Below are 20,909 nucleotides of genomic sequence, written 5' to 3' on the forward strand. Positions count from 1 at the left end.
TCAGCGATTTTGTCTCTTACATTCCTTTACTCTCTCTCTGGGATTCCCAGCGACTAGGAGTTATGCAGCGACCTGTCAATCCTGTCAGGCCTGTGCTTTAGTGACTGCTGACTGTCCCAAGACATTGTGCTTCTCAGGTCACATGGAAATGATGGACTGTTTTGCAATGGATTTATGATTACCAACCCAGTGTGTTCTTGCTAGTACTGACTGGCATAAAGCCCTACAATTGCACTGATAGCTGAACTTTTCTAAGGCATAAAATTTTAAAGTATACTCAAGACCTTAAAACTTCCAACTTACATTAAGTGTTTATCCAGATTAGTTGTGCTGACAGATGCCAAAGGGTACACTTAAGAAACAGTGCCAGATATTTTAGCCAGATATAGATTACTTTCATTTAGGACATAATGAAATACTCATGATGCAATTGAAATATAAGATTTCCTGTGGGCTTTGCCAGATGAAAGTTTTCTAGGAAATTTTCAGTAACATTTTTCTGACTCCCAAGGAGAGACTAAAGGAAATGATGTCCTCATTCATTTCAGATGTCCTCATTCATTTGGTGGTGATGGTGATGGTGGAGATGGTAGCAGTGGAAGTGGTAGTGATAGTGGCTGTGGTGGAGATGGTGGTGAGAGTAGAGATGGTGGTTGAGACGTTCATAATGGTTAAGAAAATGGTGCTTTTGGTGGTAAGGCGGTGGAGGTGATGGTGGTGATGGTGGTGATTGATGGTCATGAGGGTAATGGCAGTGACGGTGACGGCTTGGAAATTGTAAAACGAACCTGTGGCCTTTTTTTACTTTTATAGTCTGCAAGGGAGAATTTTATCTCTAAATCCTTCCTTAAGCAGATTGAGACTATTAGGAGAATGACTCTCCATAAATGTGATGATCAGTTTGCTTTATATCATGGGAATTTTCTTCATTTCTGAACCATAGTAACAGTTTTCCTTTGTCTCCAAGCTCTGCCAAATGCTCTTCCTCAGATACTTCTCTTTGTTTAACCTTCTGAACATTTGTGCGAGACATAAATTCTAGTAGATCTGTAGAGTTCACATTTTCCACCCTGAGATGCTTATTTCATGCACAGATTCCCCTGTTCCCTAATCACCCTGCCTCCTACCCCAGAAGAAGTCAGTTTTATGGCTGTCCTGGCATCCAACCCTGGCCTGGGAGTAAGGGGCTCTGTTTATCCTTCATTTCCCCATTTCTACCCCTAAATAACATTAAAGACATATCCTTCAGCTATAACGTTTTATTTAGAGAGTTCTCGGTTTTAATTTCCTTTTCCAACGTGGGCTTTGGCTTTCTAGTTTCAAAAACAAGGTCGACCATGAGAAAATGGTGGGTTCCCCGCCCTTCATGATCTCATCTACAATCCCACTGACAATTGTTTTAATCATTTACAGGGAATTATGCTTATAGCATAGGAGGTTGATGTTGTCCATAAGGAAATTAAAAACTGTTACTAAGGCCCAGAACATCTAAAAGGAAAAAAATAACATACAAAAAAAAGCACCCCTCCTCCTTTGAGGCACAGTGAAAGAAATAAGATCTGGAAAAAGTGATGCCATATGTGTTCGTTCAACAACTGCTTTTTGAATATCTGCTGTGTGTCATTGTCGGAGAACCTTTCTCCAGTTGTAATGGAGTCAAGGTAACTCCACCAACCATGACTGGCAGTAGGTTGCACTGGTTTATGCTGGTGGTATAACCAGAGGTAGATAAATGCGGAGCTTGGGTGCCAGGCTCTGGCATGCGCTCCGGGAATTCCAGCTTCCTCACCTGCCGGCCGTGTGACCGCGGGCACATTTCCAGTGTGTCCAGGCTACGGTTCCTCATCGAGAACGTGAGGATAAGGGAGCCCGACTCCACAGTTGCTTGTGGGAGGGAGGAGAGGCTGCAGCAGGAAAGCGTGGCAGCTGCAGCCGTTGTTGGATGCGTCCCGGGCACGAGGCACGCGACGTGTGGGCGTTAGTTCAGCTTGTTTTGACACGTCACTAGCCGCTGACCACTACTCTGGGCCTAAATAGCCTCTAAGAATCTTTGGTTTGGGGGTAGTTGTGCTTAAAAGTTCTTCGGGCTGGGGAATGATTGATCGTTAGAGTATTCAGACATCTGGAATGACATAAATGCTATAAAACTAAAACAGTTTTGATGAAAAAATTCAAAACTAGGGTCATTATTTGGTGGAAAATTAAACATAGGATGTGGTCGCTTTTCTGCCAAAAAGGTATTTTTAAAATGGGAAGCTCCAGGAATGGGGGAGGCTTAAGTGTGGTTAGTGCAGGACCTGGAAAGGGCCCCTTCTGTGCCCTGACGGACCCTCCCACCTCCTTAAGGCTTCCAGTATAGAAAACAAGCAGGACTGGATAAAGCACATCCGCGAAGTGATACAGGAGAGGACCATCCACCTGAAGGGCGCCCTGAAGGAGCCCATCCACATCCCCAAAACAGCCCCGGCAACCAGACAGAAGGGAAGGAGGTGAGTGCCGCCGATTTTGTGGAAGTTGATTTATTTAATAGGGAGAGAACAAGGCGATATTAACTTACTATTTTTCAAAACTCGTTCTCAGATATTTTGAGGAATGTTTGTGTTTTTTTAAAAAAAAACACAGTTTATATATAACATAATTCTTAGTAATGAAATTGCTTTGTCAAGACAAGAACCTGCTTCAGCATACAGTAAATGAAGGGCTGCGTGCAAATCCCTTGCCGCGGTCCCTTCCCACCCGCGTGTGCTCGTGCACGTGGCTTTGGACAAGTTATAGCATCCAGACGTTTTTGTTTCTCATTTCTAAAATGGAAGTAACCGTATCAACTATATTTTCTTATTGTGTGAGTTACATGGAATGATGGATGTTGGCCCTTGGCCCCGTGCCTGCCCAAAAGCCTGGGCTCAAATGGAGAGCCATCAGTCATCATAAATACCGTGGGGGTAGCTGACTTGCACCTCTTTAAACAAATCTGTTATTTCTCCAATGACTGATAGACGATCTTTAATCACTCCTGGAAAACAAATCCAGCAGCATCGGGAATTCAAAGTTTCTTTGTGTCTCCAGGGATGGAGAAGACCTGGATAGCCAAGGTGATGGCAGCAGCCAGCCTGATACAATTTCAATCGCCTCCCGGACGTCTCAGAACACACTAGACAGTGATAAGGTAAGTTGTAACCAAACCTTTCATTGGGGACGTCAGTGTAGCTAGTCTGTGATCTGTAGGAAGTAGCCTCTTTTTTATCTATAAACAACAGGTGTCATCAACATTTTCAAACAAGTGCTATGTGCTAAGAGTTGTGCGAGGACCCGGTACCTGGGGCAAAGACTTTGGGGTGTCCCAGTTAGAAGACTTGAACCCTGAGAATTCAGAAAAATATCACTTGCCCTTCCCAGTGCAGTTACCTGGTTTTCTATCAGGGTGGCTGTGGCAGTGTGGTCAAGCAGCGTGTTATTTTCTGTTCAGCAGGAGAACCTGTTGTTTTCAGTTAATCTTACTCAGAGCCCTGGTGCATAAAAGCAGAGCTGCTCTGGTTGAAGCAGGGGCACCGACGTCCTCCAGATTGGCCGTGAGGCGCCTTCTAGAACACAGGAAGTGTGCGCTGGTGTGGGCCTGCCCCCGAGCTGACCACTAGGAAGGCAGATTCGATTTGTGTCAAGGTCTGGTAGGTATACCGTCCACAGAGGTGGCTGGAGTATCCCATGATTCGCTCTTGATACCTACAAAATACATTGACAGGAAACATTGGAATCCTGGGCTTACATTACGCACAAATGACCACAGTCCTCTGCAAATACAATGGGGGGACCTTCATTTCAATGAAGTCTTCTGTTCCTACTAAAACGAGCACCCATTTTGTTCTAGCATGCGAGCACTTTCACTGCACGTGCCGTCCGTTCAGAATGCCTGGGTTTCTCACTGTCTGATGGGAGCCGTGCTTTGTGGCACGAGACCTTAGTCCTGGTCGTGAGGGGCAGGAGTTGTTTGCGAGGCCTTCCCACAGCGTGTGCATTCGTAGGGAGGACGTGCGTTGACGGCACCGTCGTGGACGTGATTGGAGACAGAGGGGACAGGCCCATAGTGGCGGTTATCTCAGGTGGCAAGTCTTACCGTCCCAGACTTTGGTCTTTCCTCATTCAGTTTTGCTGGAGAATTCATGGTAGGACATAGTAAGTAGGTTTAAAAATATTGCTGTCCTACAATAATTTCATTTTCAAAATGCTTCTAGTTTGAGGAATTAGTTATTTCTCTGCTTTTTGAGTTCAGTTAATAGTAAGTCCTAGAACGTCGAATGCTAAAATAGCGGGACTGAAGAATAAAAACAATGTCTCGTTTTCTGTTGTTCAGAGCCCAGTGTATGAGCGTTCAGCAAATATTTCTTGCCAGTAGCAATAATGAGAAACAAGATAGGTGACGTGTTCAGGCATTCGGTCCCTAACTGCACCTCTCCCTGCAGCCCCACCCTGTAGTCATTTAGTTAAGAAAATAAAGTTTGCACTGGGAAGCATTTCATTAGAGTAATTCTGATTATTTTCTTTTTAAAAATAATAATTGAGCTGACTGAGTTGTCTAAACAGTCAGTGTACACAAGAATGCCACCTGAAGGAAAAGTCAGAAATAATAAATAGTAGGTCAGGTCGAGGGCAGTGGCCACGTTCGTTCCGACCGTTTCATAGACTCTCCATGCGGAGGGTCACAACTCCAGCTGCAGGCCCATCCGCCCCCAAGTTCACACTCTTACCGGATACACACTGACGGATCTGGTCTGGGTTTACCTGGAAAGGTGTTTTAAAGTTCATTTTCAAAAAATAAGCTAATATAATATTGAATGTCAACTGTAATTGAAAACTTATTTTAATTAAATAAGTTATTTGGATGAAATTGCCAAAAAGGTAAATAAATGTAAAAATTCTGCCTTTTGGAAGGTGTATAAAGATTTTTCTGGAGATTGGTCCAAGAAGAAAGTGGGAGTGTTTCTTCAGGCACTTTACGTATATACGGATGGCTGGCGGGGGGATCCAGAAATGGCCCCCGTCTCTACTGAGGGGCTGCAGACTCAGCAATCCCCACCTTGAGTGGAGTTGTCCGGCGCCGCTCCACGCTCCATGCCTTCTCACGTGGAGGGTTTGTGTGCCAGCACTCCAGGGCGGCCGCGGTCCCTGACCTGGGGCTGACTGGAAACCACACGAGGTTTGCCACAGAAACAAGCCTTCGTCCTGGAGTCAGGGATAGTGTAACTAGTTCTTCTTCAGATCTGTTACAGCATAAGTAGACTTATGTGAAGTTGAAACTGAGCCCGCCCAACTCCTATAGAAAAATAAGGCCTTATCCATTAAGACAGCAATTTCTGTTTGTGCCCAATGAAAGAGGAAGAGGAAATTACTAACAGAAAAGTATAGGTTTACAGAAATTAATCATTCTACCCTGGGAGTCTATTGGAATATTAGTGTTTGTAAAGAACTGACTAATAAGTATTTTATCTGTAGAGCTAATGCACCCATTTCTGTTTAGCTCCTCTAATGCGTTATCTGTAAACTTCATTCTGTAGCTCGGAAATCCCGAAAGGGCCACGTCTGTGAGGCAGCCGTTGCCGTCACCTGAGCATTGCAGAGTGAGTGAAGCTGTGACAACAGCCTGTCTGTCACTCAGCAACACTCAGCTTAACATTCTCATGATTCTTACCCAGCTTGAAGTAACAACACTCCAAAACTCACGTTCTTTAAGTGGACCCGGCATGTATTTCCTGTAATACCCGTCAAAAAGACCAATGCTTAACAGGCTCCAAAGTACGTGCCTGAAAAAGAGGTGAGATGTAGCCGAAGATCATAGCACCACAGTGGGTCATCTTTTTCAGTTCTTGGGATCTTCATTTGGGATGAGAGTAAACAACAAGTGAGGCTAAATAAAGATAAGTCAAACTTTGGAGCTTGGAGAGGACACACACCGATTAGGCCTGTAGAAAAGAAGGCCATACGTGTGCCTGTATTTGCTGCCATACGTGTGCCTGTATTTGTGTGTTCTCTGCTTTGGAAGGTTTGCTTGTAGCCGTCTTCCCTTTTTGTACTTTTCTGGTAGAACATTTCAGGTTTAGTAGATGATTCAGGAGAATACGTTTTAAAAATTGGGAAACTGCATCCTTTCCTGAGTCCGTTTGTAAAATGTACTGTTCCTCTGAACCAGGCTTAACCAGAAAAACCCCTTGTCTCCCTCTGATGGCACTAACTTTTCATATGTCTCGAGGTCCTTTCCACCATGTGTATTTCAAACTTAAATGGCCTCTGGTGACACAGGCAGATATATCTGACGGGGGGAATTACTTAACTGTATTCTGCATGTTTGGCTTACTTTACGATGTCTGTTATGAGTTAGCTGTTATCATGGAATTTGGTTCCATTTCAGAGACTGGGTGGGGGGATATGTTTGTGACTCAGCCTCTAGGAGAATTCTTAAGGAAAAGCTCTCTGCCCAGGGCTGCAGTAATTCTCAGATGAGGCGCAGAAGGTTTTCAGAAGAGTCTGTGAAGCACGGGCTCCCGGGCCCTCTTTCCGGAGCGCTGTCAACATTGTATTGTCACAGATACAAACCACATGCCCCCACGAGCACAGTCCCTCCTTTAAAAGATGCCATCTCTTTGTTCCAAAAGTGAGTTTAGCACCGATTCTTGCCTATGTTCATAGTACTTATGCTGATAAAAATGATCTTAGGACAATACAATTTGGGTTCCAAGGAAATCAAGTGCTTGCCAGACCCTTATCTCATTTGTCCTGCGCTTGTCTCAAGAGGTTAAGGAGGAGGGTTCTGAGCCAGCCTTTGGGGCTGTGAGGAAATGATGGAGGCTGGATGACCCTCCAGGGCCACCCAGCACGAGAGCGCTAAAGCCAGAGACGGAATGTGGATTTAATTACCTGTCACTATCTGAACCTCATTCTGTCACACAAGATCTGAACATGGAGCTAAATGTGTTTAGTATAATAAAGAACCAGTTTTAAACTTTTTTCTCTCATTTTTAAACTTTTTTCTTTCTGTCTGCCTTATTATTAGCCTGTGATTTATTTCATATACCCCAAATTTGTATTACGAGGAAACTAGAAAATATGGAATCACATATAGGCTACGATTGAATGAGCACCTTGAGATCAAGATAAAAAAAATCACCGAGGCAAGATGAGGTGTGTGTGCAAAAGCTGGCCCCCGCCAGCAGGGTCCAGGTATGAGCGTCCTTCTGGGTCACAGGCAACCCAGTTCTAATTTTTAGTGAGCGGGAAGTTCAGTGGAGACTGATACTTGTTGTGCAGTGCCCCAAACTGACTATAATGGGAATATATGAAGCCACATATTTAAAACAATAAGTGGTTTTAGTTACTATTAATAAAGCTGTAGCACTGTGTTGGGGAGATGAGATTTCACGCAGTTTAAAATGTCAGTCAGCTTTGGGCAGTGACCTTCCGTGCCGTAGGCACTTGGGTGGATTTACGTAAATTGCAGTACAAGCAGTTCATGCCAACACTTTTTAGATGATGGCTAAATTCACATTTTTGTGAAAGGAAACTTGTCTTCAGCCTCCATCCCTTGTGTGCCTGGCACAGAGCAGGAAGTGAAGATGAGCCCTGGTTCTGCCCTCAGCCCTCCCCTTGCCCTGGCTGAAGGTGCCAGAAGCAAGTGGGCACCTGGCCCAGAGGAGGCGCTCGGCTTGCTGGCCTCGCCAGGGCTCCCTGGGTCTCCCAGGACCACTTGCAGGTTTGCCCCAAGCGGGCATGCAGTTGAGTCGTTTGATGCAGAAGCCTTCCTACAGGACGACACGTAGTTTTAACCTCCTCAGACGGAATGCCCCGGACATCAGTTAGCCTTCTCTGCTCAGAGGGTCATGGTCCTCAGATGGCAGTGTTGCTCGTTCAACATCGTCTTGTCACGTAGATGACATGTCCCCGGAACTCACCCTTGTTTGTATCACTTTGCCTGCGGTCAAGTTGGTTTCGTTATCCCTCGTGTCACTTACAGTCACAGCACCTATGGGGGAGGACTTACTGTAGTTCTGTGCAGTATTTAACAGAAATAGCAGATGGTTAAGGACGAGGAAGCACTCGCCAGCCAGGCCTCTGAGCTCTGCTCCTCAGCAGCTGGTGGCCTTGGCCGAGCTCCTTCACCTCTCTGTGCCTCAGTCTCCTCCTCTAAAAACGGGATAATGATGTGACTCATCTCTTAGGGATGTCAGCATTCAAAACGTGCAATGTGTTTACAACTGCGCCTTGCAGCTACTGAGCACTGGATAAATATGAGCCATTGGTGTGTCTTCATTTTACAGATTGCTTCGTCCACCCTCACACTCGGGCTGGTGGCGTTCCCCACTAGCAGCCGATTCCTGTCTACGCTGTCCCCTTATTTGGGCTCTTGATGGCAGTGGATTTAGAAGCTACTTGTGGTCATTAGGACCAGATGCTCAGCATTTGTGCCCGGACTGAAGCATTTTGGTGGCTCAACAGCAAACACTGACCACAGATCGAATGGGCAGTCACTGAAAAAGAAGGCGACTCTTGCTTAAAATGTGTTTCCAGCTGCTCATCTTGAATCCTGCCGAGTTAGCTGCACAGTGTCCGCATCCATCTCAAATGACTTCATGCTGTTCACAAGGCAGGGACATGGTTCATAAATCCCGGGGGCAGCTCGTGTGCCAGCCCAGGACCGGTGCCCCAACTCAGGAAAGAACCAGGACACAGCTCCCCAGCCCCAGCCTGGGCATGGGTGGCACGGGCTAACCCATCCTTTTGCTAATCTTCGTTTTCTATTCTAATTGACTGTGGCTTTTTGTAATTATTAACGAGTTTTTAAGTGCTCTCATAAAACCACAAAATGAATGTACTCTTTGATAGCCGTGCTTAATCAGGAAAACAAAACCTCCGTGCTAAAGTACGCATAAATGCCTTGGTTCTAAGAAAAGGAAGATTTTTTTTTTTTAAATATAAAGTTTGGGTAAACATGTACCAAAAGTGTTTCTACGAATATTGGCACATTGAAAAGTAATTTTTAATGTAAGCGTTACACCACCATCAGAGCTACTGTGGAGGATGATGCCAAGTTTGATTGAGTCTTGAGGCCGGAGGGGTGATGCCTGTTCTTCCTGTGTGAGGCGCCCCGTCAGCTGCTTACGTGGCCCTCATACCTGAATTCTTCAGTTGGTGTCCCTCCATTACAGACAAAAAACGGCGTTTCAAATGGACTTTTATGGCCAGAAGATTGTTTTGCTCGCTCAGGAAATGCAGTAAGTGGGTTTCTTTGGGTTAAATTGTCCTAAGAAGTTCTTTGTTTTCCAGGGCCTGGAGACATAAAGTAGTGCAGGTGGTTTTCAACTGTCTCCTTCTTCCCAACTCTCATTGTTTTTCCTGCAGGAGCGTCTGCAGTACCTGCACAGCGTGTTCTGGCAGCTCTCGTTCTAGTACCAGCACGTTCAGAGTGAGGGAGTGCAGTCCAGCTCAGCTTCTGCAAACCCTTGAAGCCTGGGACACACCATAGCTGCCCTTTGTCTGATTTGCTTGACTTTCTACATTTAAATTTTGCCTTTTTAGTTGTTTCTTTTAAATTTAGCTTCCTTGCATCTAATTTTCCATTCCACCTCATGTGTATCACATAGTCAAGGAATCCTTCCAAGAATTATTTTTATGTCAGAAAACCAATGTGTTGGTCGCCTTGGTAAAGAGTGGAGAAGTAATGTCCCAGAACACTCAGCATTTCTTTTCTGGATAAAATACTGGGTATGGTAAGCTGCTGATTTTAAAAAAATTTTTTCTCACAGATTTTCTTTTTGATGGTAAAATCATATAAAACTTACCATCTGCACTATTTTTCAGTTCTCATGGATTTCTTTTTGTACCTCCAATGAGTGAGAGCCTATCACAGTGATCTGCTTTGAGACTCAGTAGATTTGGTGAGCGCTTCTGTGACCTTGGCGTTCAGGTTAGCGGGAGACCTGGGTCCAGCGGGTTGCCCAGCCACAGCTCGGGCGGCTGAGAACGTGGGGTGTAATTCCTCTCCTTGGGGTGTTGTTCTGTGTACGGAGGCTTGCCAGGAATGGAGCTGGGCTCCCTAATCCCTTCACCAAGGCAGCATGCTTTGGTCTGCTCTGTGGGAAATCTCCACGAAACCACAGGCCCTTTTGTGAGGTTTCTGAATGACTGAGCTGTATTGGGCGGAGGATGTGACAGTTCACAACAGTTGATACACTTTGTTCTGTAGGGAAAGTGGCTTTTATTAGACCATATTCCGCCTCTCCCTTTGAACTGCTCTCAGAAAATTGGCCAGACACCCACCTGCAATCAATCTTGGGTTCTTGAAGTAGAATTATTTGCAGAGCGACTGCATCTTCCGCCACACCAGTCTCACCATTTGTAAAGAGCCCTTTTCCTTGGTCAGAACTGGGCCCAGAACTCATCAGGGAGCTTGGCTGTTTCGACCAGGTGTTTGCTGCTGTGTCTCCAGAACTGTACGTTCCTGTAACGTAAAGCTGTCTCATGATAACGTGCCAGGGAGGGGGCGCTCCAAGGAGCAACGGGGTGAAATCCCCATCCAGGGGTCTGTTTTCCGTACTGCCGTTAACTAGCTTCGGACAAGGCTATCACTTGGCTTCTGCAGGAAACAGAAAGTAAAATTCTCTTTTATGTGGTGATTGTTGAAGCGTCACATGGCTATGACCAAAGATGAGAATTTCATTCTTATGGGTAAAACCCAGCGACTTGTTCGTTTCCATTCACTCTGTAGAAGATTCCGGCCAAGACCCTGGTTTGATTCCGCAGAGGCTGTGCGTGTGTGTCACTGGCGTTGCTGGCAGCCCTTTTAGGTGACAAGGGCCTGTCTGCAGGAGGCACGGCCTTGGTGACAAGGTCCAGGCTCCAACGGAGGCCATTTCACTGTCGTGCCTTTTAGTCACCACGTTTATTTTTTAAAGGTGAGAAGCAGAAAGATTGTTTTTAAAAAATCTGTCTTCTGATGGGAACGTCACAAGAGTTAATGTGAGTTGTGGAAATTGAGCTTTTCGTAAATTGCAGTCCTGAACCGAAGACATACGGTCAGGAGCCCATGGGAGAAGTATGTAAAGTACACAGAAGTGAAGAAGATAACTGAGAAACCTTGCACAAGATGTGGTTGGAAAGGAAACGTGCATTTTAAACTAGGTAAAGGAAATAGTAACTCTTTCAACTTAGTGATGGAATTGGGTCACTGGGGGTAGAACTGTCATTGAAAGCAAAGAAGACCTCAGCCATCCCTAATCAGGGATAATAAACTACCTGAACTTTTCCAATTGGGAGTTTAATTCCTCTGAAATGCAGTAATAATTTGCATTGCTCCTCAAAATAGTTATTCGAAGTCTTTTATACCAAAAAAAAACCCACAACAAACTTTTTTTGAATTTGCAAGTCTGGTTTTAAAGAGAGGTTTTATAATAACAACTTTAAAATATTCAGATGTGAACAAAGACAGAAATCACAGACGTCTCTTTTCTGGACTAGAAAACATCCATTTAATCTTCATCTTAAAGGTTCGTGCAGGAAGTTCTAATGGGAAAGTCAGTTGGTTCTTAAGGGTAAAGACAGAAGATATACATGTTTTTTAACGATAAATTTAGCACTGTTTGAAAACAGCCGTCTGGTACTAGATTTTGTTAATAAGTTCTCTAAAGCCTTTGAAAAAGAATTTTAACTCAGTATGCAATTCTTTGTCAGAACAGGCTTGATTTTTATTTCTCATGCTCGGTCAAGTACACAGATGTTTCCAATACTTTTTGATTACTCTGTAAGAGGCTAAAAAACCAGTGCCAGAAATAAGGTCTAGCTTAATTCTCCTTCTTGGGCAGCCCCTTTCTCCCCTCCCACCTTCCCCCCACCCACAGAACACAGCATATGGCTTTGAACAGTCTGAAAAATTAGTAAGACTCCAGCATGAAGCCAGCGAAGGGCTGGTGATGAGGTAGTTAGTGTATCTTGAAATTGTATTTCCCGGTGGACAAGTGTCATGGCAGTGTGAAGGGCTTGTGCCAGCGGCTCTGGGCAGGGGTGACACCCCGGGCACCCGTGTACAGGCGGCTCAGGGGGCGAGAGCTGCGGCGGGTGGGACAGTGTCCGCAGGAAGTGCAGGCCCGGTGAGACCTCGGCCGGCTTGTTCTACATCCGGGCTCCTTCATTGCTCATGGTTTCCCAGGACAGAACACATTCTCCTTTGTGTTACAGGGATTAACCACTTCCATAAAGCGGGGCTTTGGAGGAAAACTCCTCCCCAGGCTGGGCTTCTCCCTTTCACCTTTTCACATTCGCATGTTTGGTTCACAACTGTGTGAGATTTGCGTGGTTTCTCCACAGAGGAATTTGTAAAATGTAGAAGGGGATTAAACATTTGTGAAGAATTCCCTTTGTGGCTTAGCAAAGGTGATTTGCATTGTCGGTATCTGTGCTTTATTATGGAAGTTTGTTTTGGTTTGGTTTCTGTGGTTGTCCAATGGACATGTGTTTCTTATTCTAAATATCTAAACTTTCTCTTGAAAGACAGGCTGTAGAGCAGAAGGGGGCTGAGTAGCAGGACAGGGGCTACCAGATGCAGTCTTCAGCGTGGGCAGGTGGCCTGAGGACGCTGAGGCCGTGAGCTCGAGCAGCTCTCTGCGAGTGGCCTGGTGCTTGCTGGTCTCTGGCACAAGGGTGTCTCCCAGCCGCAGGCCCCGTGGAGGCCCAGCCGCCCCTTCCAGTCCCTGCTGCCCTGCCGCCTGCTCATGTGTCCTTTGCCTTTTCTGTGTCCTTCGGGCTGGCAGAAGACTGGGCACGTTGCACACTGAACACAGGCAGCGTTAGCTCCTCAAGTGACAGAAGAAAAGCCCATGTTTTGTTTCAGCTTTTCAAATGCAGTGCCTTCATTTTGAGAGCACACTCATTTGGCTTTTTCCTCTTTGACCAGTATTTGACTATTTGCTGCATACAGCGCACCGTGCAAGGTGGGCTTTGGGAGACACTGTCCAACAGCTTCCTTGTACAAACCGTGTGCCTGCCATTGTTGGCACTGGGGGCTCAGCAGTGGCTAAGACAGGCCCAGGCTCTCCCCTCCTGGTCCAGGCCTGGAAAGTTCACAGAAGACGACGCAAACCTGCTTTCTGATGCTGAGGGCAGACGCACACATTATAACCCAAGACACAGCTCTTTTCAGAATTGAGATGTAATTTGTTTATAAACAAAAGTGCTAAGGATTATGGATACAGGTGTGACTGGTCAGGTGGCTTTCATGGGGGGCTTAGACGAGACAAACGGGGGCCGGGGGACTCTAAGCAGAAGGGGTGGTATGGACACGGGGCACACAGGGCCTGCCTCAGGAGGACACGGTCACTGGCTGGGATGCACGTGAGGAGAAGCTGCTGACCGTGCCAGCAGGGTGGGCTGGGACCAGCGCTAACCTTGAACCCTGTGCTAAGGAATTTGTGTCTGAGGTTCCCGAATAGGGTGACGGCTCCACGTTTTCAAAGGGAACCAGCAGCAGGGCCGAGATGCCTTGGATCAGGGAGGCCACTCCCAAGGCTGCTGCAGAAATCCAAATGGTGTGAGCATGTAGAGAAAGGCACTAACTGGAAAAACATCCTACAGTCCATCTGATGACACTTGGAGAGTGAAAAAGCGGGAGATTTCTTATCTTGGGAGACTTGATTATGACACCATTGCCCAGAGGCAATGTGGAGATCAACAGATTTGGGGCCGGGGTAAAAGTCATGGCTTGGACTCTCTGCTTTGGAGGGACGAGGAAACAGCAGGCCTGGGTGCCTGCTTGGGAGTAACCAGCACAGCAGGTGCGCTTCCAGAGCCCCCGAGGGGGTAGTGAACCTCCGGGGGGCTGCGTGGATTGAAGGGCCAGAGGGGACAGTCCCCAGATGGGGAGCCGGTCACCAGGAGGAGGGTCATTAATGAGCATATTCAGGCGCTGCCCCTGAGGAGCACAGCGTCTGAGGGGAAGACGTGGGACACAGGCCGTAGAACACAGATGGTCACGGGGAGTACATGCACCTGCTTTGCTCCTGAGGCCACAGGGAGGTATCTTCACAGCGTTCGTGGATGTGCTTCAAATGGCCTACGAGGTAGCAGAGTTTTGATAGACAACAAATGGGAGTGAGCTTAGTGAGAGGACTGAGGAAGGAGAGGGGATTTCAGACCAGAATGTACGTGGCATGTGGGAAATAAGCCAGTGTCCATGGAGCGTATGGAATGAAAGGCATGTGGAAGCATGGAGGGGAAGAGAGAGCCTAGAAAGGGTTTGGGGTCAGGAATGGCCACTAAGGAGTGAGTATCCTGGAGGTGTGCTGTACCCCATTTTTTGGGGGTGGCGAGCCCTGTGGCCTTTTCCATCTCCCTGCTGTGCTGCCCCCTCTGTGACCCAAGTGAGGTGGAAGAGCCTGCACGCAAATAGCTCGGAAGTCTCCACTGTAAGATTGCCAATAGAACTCTCTCATTTTATCCCCATATTTCACAATTAATCCCCCAGATGGCCTTCAAACAGAGTTTTTGTTAGTTTGCCCTAAGTTAAAAAATGAGCATATAGCACTTTTTGAGAAGAATAATGTCTCAGGCACAAAAAGGATTTGAGTGCTCATATGAAAAGTCGTATGAGATTCTGACAGTGAAACACTCAGAAAATCATAATCAAATGTTAAAACGTGACAAAGTAAATTGTCACGTGATTCCAAGGGAGCATTAAGGGACAGTGAATGTGGAGAGCTCCTGCTCAGGCAGTCCGCGCCGGTACTGCGCCCACGCAGAGTGGAGAGTTCACAGCCTCGCCACGGACGCCCAGTGGCCCGGGCTCGCTGACGTGTCTGTCCCCTCTGCTTCCCCAGCTCTCCGGCGGCTGCGAGCTGACAGTGGTGATCCACGACTTCACCGCCTGTAACAGTACCGAGCTGACCATCCGCCGAGGCCAGACGGTGGAGGTGCTGGAACGGCCCCACGACAAGCCCGACTGGTGCCTGGTGCGGACCACTGACCGGTCCCCCGCAGCAGAAGGCCTGGTTCCCTGCGGCTCCCTGTGCATCGCCCACTCGAGAAGCAGTATGGAAATGGAGGGCATCTTCAACCACAAAGGTAGGCCTCCGGGGCGTGGTGGCAGGGGCAGTGCCTGCCGGGATGACACTGGTGCTTCTGTCCCCTCTTCTCCGCAGCCGTGTAATGGGCATAGCGCCTGTCACTCCCGCCTCAGCCCATTGTCACTGTATCTCTGGGCTGTTTCAGTCCATCAGGAGCTGAAGTGGAAATGAGGACTTCACCTGTTCCTCAGTAATGATGCGCGATTGCCTCATTTACCAGGACAGTGCAGTGTGGCGTCAGTTCAGAGAAGGGGGCTGTTGTTTTGGGGCCAGTGTCATTTATAAATGGAGAAGACAGCAAAGGTACTGTTCTCCTCCAGGTGATGCTGAAAACAGGAAGGGCAGGTGAGACCATATTCAGATTCTCCTTAATCAGGTTTTCATGCAGTGGGCTCTTTATTTCGTCAGAGTGAAATCCCAGAAATCCGGGCCCTGAGAGTTTAACCACACCACCGTTCTAGCTTTGCAGAGTGTCTCAGGACATCTCAAACTCCCCAGGCTCCCTGCACCGGAGGGAGGGCAGCTGGGCCGAGAGAGGCTGACCAGGTCAGGCAGGGCTTCCTGCAGCTGTGACTGACGAGAGGCGGGCTTTTGAAAGAAGCGCTTTTAAACTGAAATAACAGGGCATTTGAACAAAACAGCGTTTGGCATTCTTCGGTGACTCTTTTAGATAACGGTAACTAGCAAGACAACTTTTCCATGTGTGTCTAGATGGATCAAAAGTGGGCGTCTAGCGAGAGTGTGTGTCTGTTTCTCCTGAATGTCCACAGTGTGGCTGTTGAGATATCGAGGTGATCTGCAGGTATAAAATACATGCTGGATTTCAAGACCCAGTGTGAAAAAAGTGTGTATAGTTATCTTATAGTCATTCCATGTTGAAGTGATGCTACATTTCACAGAGTGGGTTAAACAGAATGTGATATTAAAATTAGTTTCACCTGCTTTTTACTTTTAAATTGTAGCTGCTAGAAAATTTTAAATTACATGTGCGACTTGTATTATATTTGTATTGGACAGTGCTGGTTTAATCTTTCATCTGAAGTGAAAAGCTAATTTGAGACTTTAAGCCCTTTTAAGAAACATTGGCCTATAGTTTCTAAAATAATGCAGGACGGATGGCGTTTGTGTGCTTTGAACTATATTATGTCACAGCTTCATTTTCTTACAACACTGGCAAACGGCCTATTTTTCCAGATTGGGGGGTAATGCAATTTGTTCTCCCTTCCTGAGAGAAGATCACTAGTCTGCTGTGTTCAAGTTCTTCCCTATTAAGTTTGGAACGTTCCAGTCGCTCCCTCCATTTGTCACGTGTGCCCTCTTTACATTCATCGTGATACGTCCTGGAGTCCACCCTCTGACTGGGGGCGGGAGGGGAGGGAAGGCTTGTCGCGTTGAGCTAAACGAAGCTGTGCAGGGCACAGCTACTGATGAGCTCCCTCGGTTATAGGCCCGCCCATGTTCAGACCTGGGGCCTAAATAGGACCTTATCGTCACCCCAGTAAGAAACTAGACAAAGTCAGGTATTATTCCTTCAGGGATCCAAAGAAAAGACAGGATTTTCAGATTTTGGCCACAAGCTGAGGCATCCGCTTTCCTATCTGGCGAAGCTGCCCGTGAGTTAGCGTGGCGTTGGGCTTCCCCTACGGGGACACTGAGGTCCAGTAGATGCGTGCACTGGGCTGCCCAGGAGCCCACTGCCAGAGTATTTCCACAGTCGCATAATGTATTTAAGTCCTTGAGTTTGAGTTGAAAATAAAGTACGTACAGCTCCTTTTCTCAAGCTAATCTGTTATACGCAGGGGCCCTAGTGAATTTAGCATCCTACAAATAACACTTGTTCTGGAAGGTTTCTTTTCATATGTGCTTTTCCTGTGGTGTGTTCTTTGCTTCCTGGTATTCACAATTGCAAGCTAGCCGAGAGGAAAGAACTATGTATTTATCACCCTTGACTTTGTCCTGAAAACTACTTAGGGAGGTTGGGTTTTTGCTTATTTTTAAGTTTAGATACCACTTTGATTCCTGAGCCCTTTTTCTCTGATAATCTGTGACATTCTAGAAGAGTTACTCCCTGCCCCTCACAAACCCTCTAACGTTATCTTTACCAGAAAGGTGTTTCTTCATTGAGTACAACCTGTTGTGAACTAACAGCCAGTCAGTAGATAGGGACTCAACTCTTACCCATTCTTTCCTTCTTTCCTACATTTTCAGTTTTCCTGTGATGCAAGGAAACTGAAGGTCATGTGTTCCCTGCAGTGCTAGGACTTGGGCAGTAGCCTGGGGAGGGAAATCCTCCTTGGGGCTTGGACAAGCCCCTGCCAGAGCCTCCTGTCCATGGTCAAGTGCAGGAAAGCAGGCAGCAGTGACCGTGGTCTGTTAGGAGAAGAGGCCTTCATCAAATACTCCAGACAACTAGGGACAAGGATCAAAGCATGAAGTCCACAAAACGATGCAGAGACTCTGGGAGCAAGAGGCCACCGCCACCTGGGGAAGTAGATCTTGATTTGCGTCTGCTCAGCCCCACAACCCTTCTTCCTGCTTTCCTGTAAAAGGAGGGCGTGAGCCCACACTGGTGAGTGCCGGACTGTGGGAGCCATTACTCACGTGCGCCTGCTTACCCAGCATCTCGTTCTGAGCCCCTTTGCAGTTTGTAGCCGGACTGGGCTTGCAGGATACTGCAGTGAGAAGTATGGCCCCTTCTGGCACAAAACGTGCCTTCTGGATCTCCTCTGGGCAATAGCAAACAAGCAGGTGGCCTGCCTTTCACACACTTCAAAACTCATGAACCTTAGAGAATTGTCATTACGTTACTGTCTCCAGTCACTTGCTGTTAATCTCTAAAGACAGTTTTTAAAATGTCTTTGATTCTTACACCTCCGACCCTCCAGGCAGGAGGAAGGAGCACATTTACTAATCTCTAGTTCCAGAATTTTCTCAGCCTTATTGCCGTAGTGATTGTTTCATAACTCCCCAGTCCCAGCAACTTAAATTTCTGTACATTTCAAATGTAAAACACGCCTATGAAGCTCAGATGTCTGTTTACCTGATTGTGAGTGATAAGCTATTGTAAGCATCGCTGTGTGACTCTGAGCCTGAATACTCAGATGAGCCAGGCACTTCCCGGTCCTCGCTGGGAGCGCTGCCCAGGTTCCCTGCTCGGGGGAAGCGTGGCTACAGTTGGAAATCTGTTGGACAATGAGCATGCGTGGAATATTTGAGCACTAGGTTTCTTTTATCTTGCTATATATTCCTGGGTTAGGCGGGGAGAGGATAAAAATATAACTTATTTAAAATGAACAAGAAATGTAATTGGACAATTTGTTTTTTAAGGAGATTTTTTTTGTGTCTGAAACTAGACTCCCGTGTGAAGATTACTCCATTTAACAACGCTTTCCAACATTGTTGGTTACATTCCCCATACTGTATTAACTACCTGAAACTAATTAAAAACCAAACAAACAAACAAACAAAACTGCTTTCCACATTGTGGGAACGGCCAGTGTGGGAAGATTGCCGCCGGTCAGACTGTCGCAGGCAGGTAAGCTTGGGGTTTCGCTCTTGTCTTGCTCTGGCTGCCGTGCTTCCTTTTTCACAGCGTCTTAGTCACAGACTAAACAGATACCAAACACGTTAAAATAGGATAAGGACGCAGCAAATCCTTGTGCCCGCCAGCCTTATTTGTGTTTGTGGTTTATACCGTCTGCCGTTACTCAGAGTCTCTGGGGTCGGGGCCTGGACGTAGAGATTCTGTATCTGCCCCAGCGAGTCCATCCTGCATCTGGGATCCAGGAGCTCTGAGTGCGTTGATGTGCTCCTGAAATAGGCACCCCATAATTATCTTTAATCTCTTAGTAAATCCGAGGGATTTTTCTTTCCTACTGTCTCAACTTGTAAAACTTGTCGCTTTTCTCTATTTACTCACTCTTGGTCACAGAAAGTAAACAGGACTATCAGCAATGTTTGTGTTTTCCATGAGGCCAGTTTAAAACATCCCCTTTTTTATGCTCCCCTAGACTGAGTAGTTCGGCTTTTCTCTTTCTTCACGACCAAACTACCATATGTGACAGTGTTCGAGAGCTGAGCTCCAGGTGACAGCCCCGCAAGCTTACCTAGAGCAGGGCAGGGCTCACTTGATGGGCGGCAGGACCCAGAGTTGGTGGTGACAGGAATGGAAGATACTCCGTGAAAAGAGGATTGTCTGTGTCAGAAACCGAGGCACAGCTCTGAAGTGCACAGAGGCAGTATTTCAACTGGTTCCACTTTTTTTAAGAATAAGGCAGGGATCCATCATTTGTCTTCAGGAGGTACCTCCGGGTGCTCATACTGCACTCGTGGCAGGTGAAAAGGCCACCTGGGGACTGTGTCATGACACTACCTGTCACCTAGATTTCTACCCAGACTGGCGCAGTTTGCGTTGAACTTGGACGGTCACTTCAGTCCCCACTGAATTGTCTTTTTACTAAAATGCAGCTTTAAAACGAGACCTTTCAGTAGTAAGAGTGACATTTATGGTTGGAGCGGTCAGAAGAGGCCGTGTGTGGGACTTGCCAGGTCTGCGCTTCGTGTCAGGAGGACCTGAGTTCTGATCGGGGACGTTGCAGCTGTGGGCCTGACTAAGATAGGGTGGCGGTGGGTGGCCTCTGGTCCTTCCGAGCTCTGCTATTCTGAGTTTACATTTCTTACGAGGCCTTTCTGAATAAATGCTGTGGAATTCACACAGTTCCAAACCTCCCCCTGTTCCGTCTGCAAGTGGTCTTTTTGCTAGTTCTTTGATACATCTAGAAGAAAATACCCACTTACAAACCTTCGCCTTACCGCCTCTGAAAGTTGTTTATAATTACAGTTTTTTTTTCTCCTTTGGATAGTGAATAGCTCAGTACTTGCATTTTATTTCGAGGAAGTTAAAAAGCATGATTTTTTTTTCACCCTGAATTCTTCGTGAGGAAAACAAGAGAACAAAAACATGAGAAATAAAACCTCTTGCTTGCTGGCCCCTTGGGCCTCTACAGCCAGAGGCTCTAACTCAGCCCATACATTTCCCGAAAACAGCGTCCCAGAAATAGCCCCGTGTTTTCCGCGTTAGCACAGCACCTGCAGGAGGTGGGCGCCGGCAGATCAGGCCTCAGTCTTGACCAGACTGGCTGCAGCCAGAAAAGAGAAGACCCAAGAATGACCTTTCATAAATCCAGTGGTCTGTGCTCATTATCGGAAAAATGAGGCATCTTCTTTAATCCAAGGTAAAATTAGGAACCTTTCATGAGAAACTACCTGAAATGTAAGGTTTCCTTGGGGCTCCACCATCTGGCCCGTCTGTAAGCTCGCTGCCAAACTTTTCCTACCCATCCTCCTCTGTCCACCTGAATACTTCACTGCCTTACCACCTTCTTCAAACCTATAATGTTCAAGTTCCCTCTCCTGCCACCTCTCCAAAGGTGGAAATGGCCCCAACTTATTCATCCAGGAAGTGGACAACACACTTGAGGGTCTCTTCACTGCCCACACATTTTTTTCTAATTGTGGTAAAATGCACAAAACATAAAATTTGCCATCCTAACCATTTGTAAGCATCCATTCAGTGGCGTTATGTACCCTCACAGTGTTGTGCTCCCGTCACCACCACCCACCATCCATCCATCCACAGCACTTCGCATCTTCCCGAACGGAACCTCTGTGCCCATGGAACCCTACCTTCCCCTCCCCCAGACACTGGCAACCGCCCTTCTGCTTTTGGCGTCTGTGAGTTTGATTGCTCCAGGGACCCCAGGAGTAGAACCATACAGTATTTCTCCTTTTATAACTGGCTTATTTCACTTAACA

General features: G+C 46.8%; 1 protein-coding gene across 2 annotated transcripts in view; it reads left to right on the forward strand.

The window, feature by feature from the left end:
• TRIO (trio Rho guanine nucleotide exchange factor) overlaps nt 1-20,909 on the forward strand; it is a 320,251-nt gene that overhangs the window by 226,957 nt on the left and 72,385 nt on the right. For both annotated transcript variants that reach the window (XM_033110550.1, XM_033110551.1), the window contains exons 32-34: nt 2,347-2,489; nt 3,067-3,166; nt 14,850-15,093. In XM_033110550.1, coding sequence (XP_032966441.1) covers nt 2,347-2,489; nt 3,067-3,166; nt 14,850-15,093 — 487 coding nt within the window. The remainder of the gene's footprint in view (nt 1-2,346; nt 2,490-3,066; nt 3,167-14,849; nt 15,094-20,909) is intronic.

Source organism: Rhinolophus ferrumequinum, chromosome 7, assembly GCF_004115265.2.
Source record: "Rhinolophus ferrumequinum isolate MPI-CBG mRhiFer1 chromosome 7, mRhiFer1_v1.p, whole genome shotgun sequence".
Lineage (NCBI taxonomy): Eukaryota > Metazoa > Chordata > Mammalia > Chiroptera > Rhinolophidae > Rhinolophus > Rhinolophus ferrumequinum.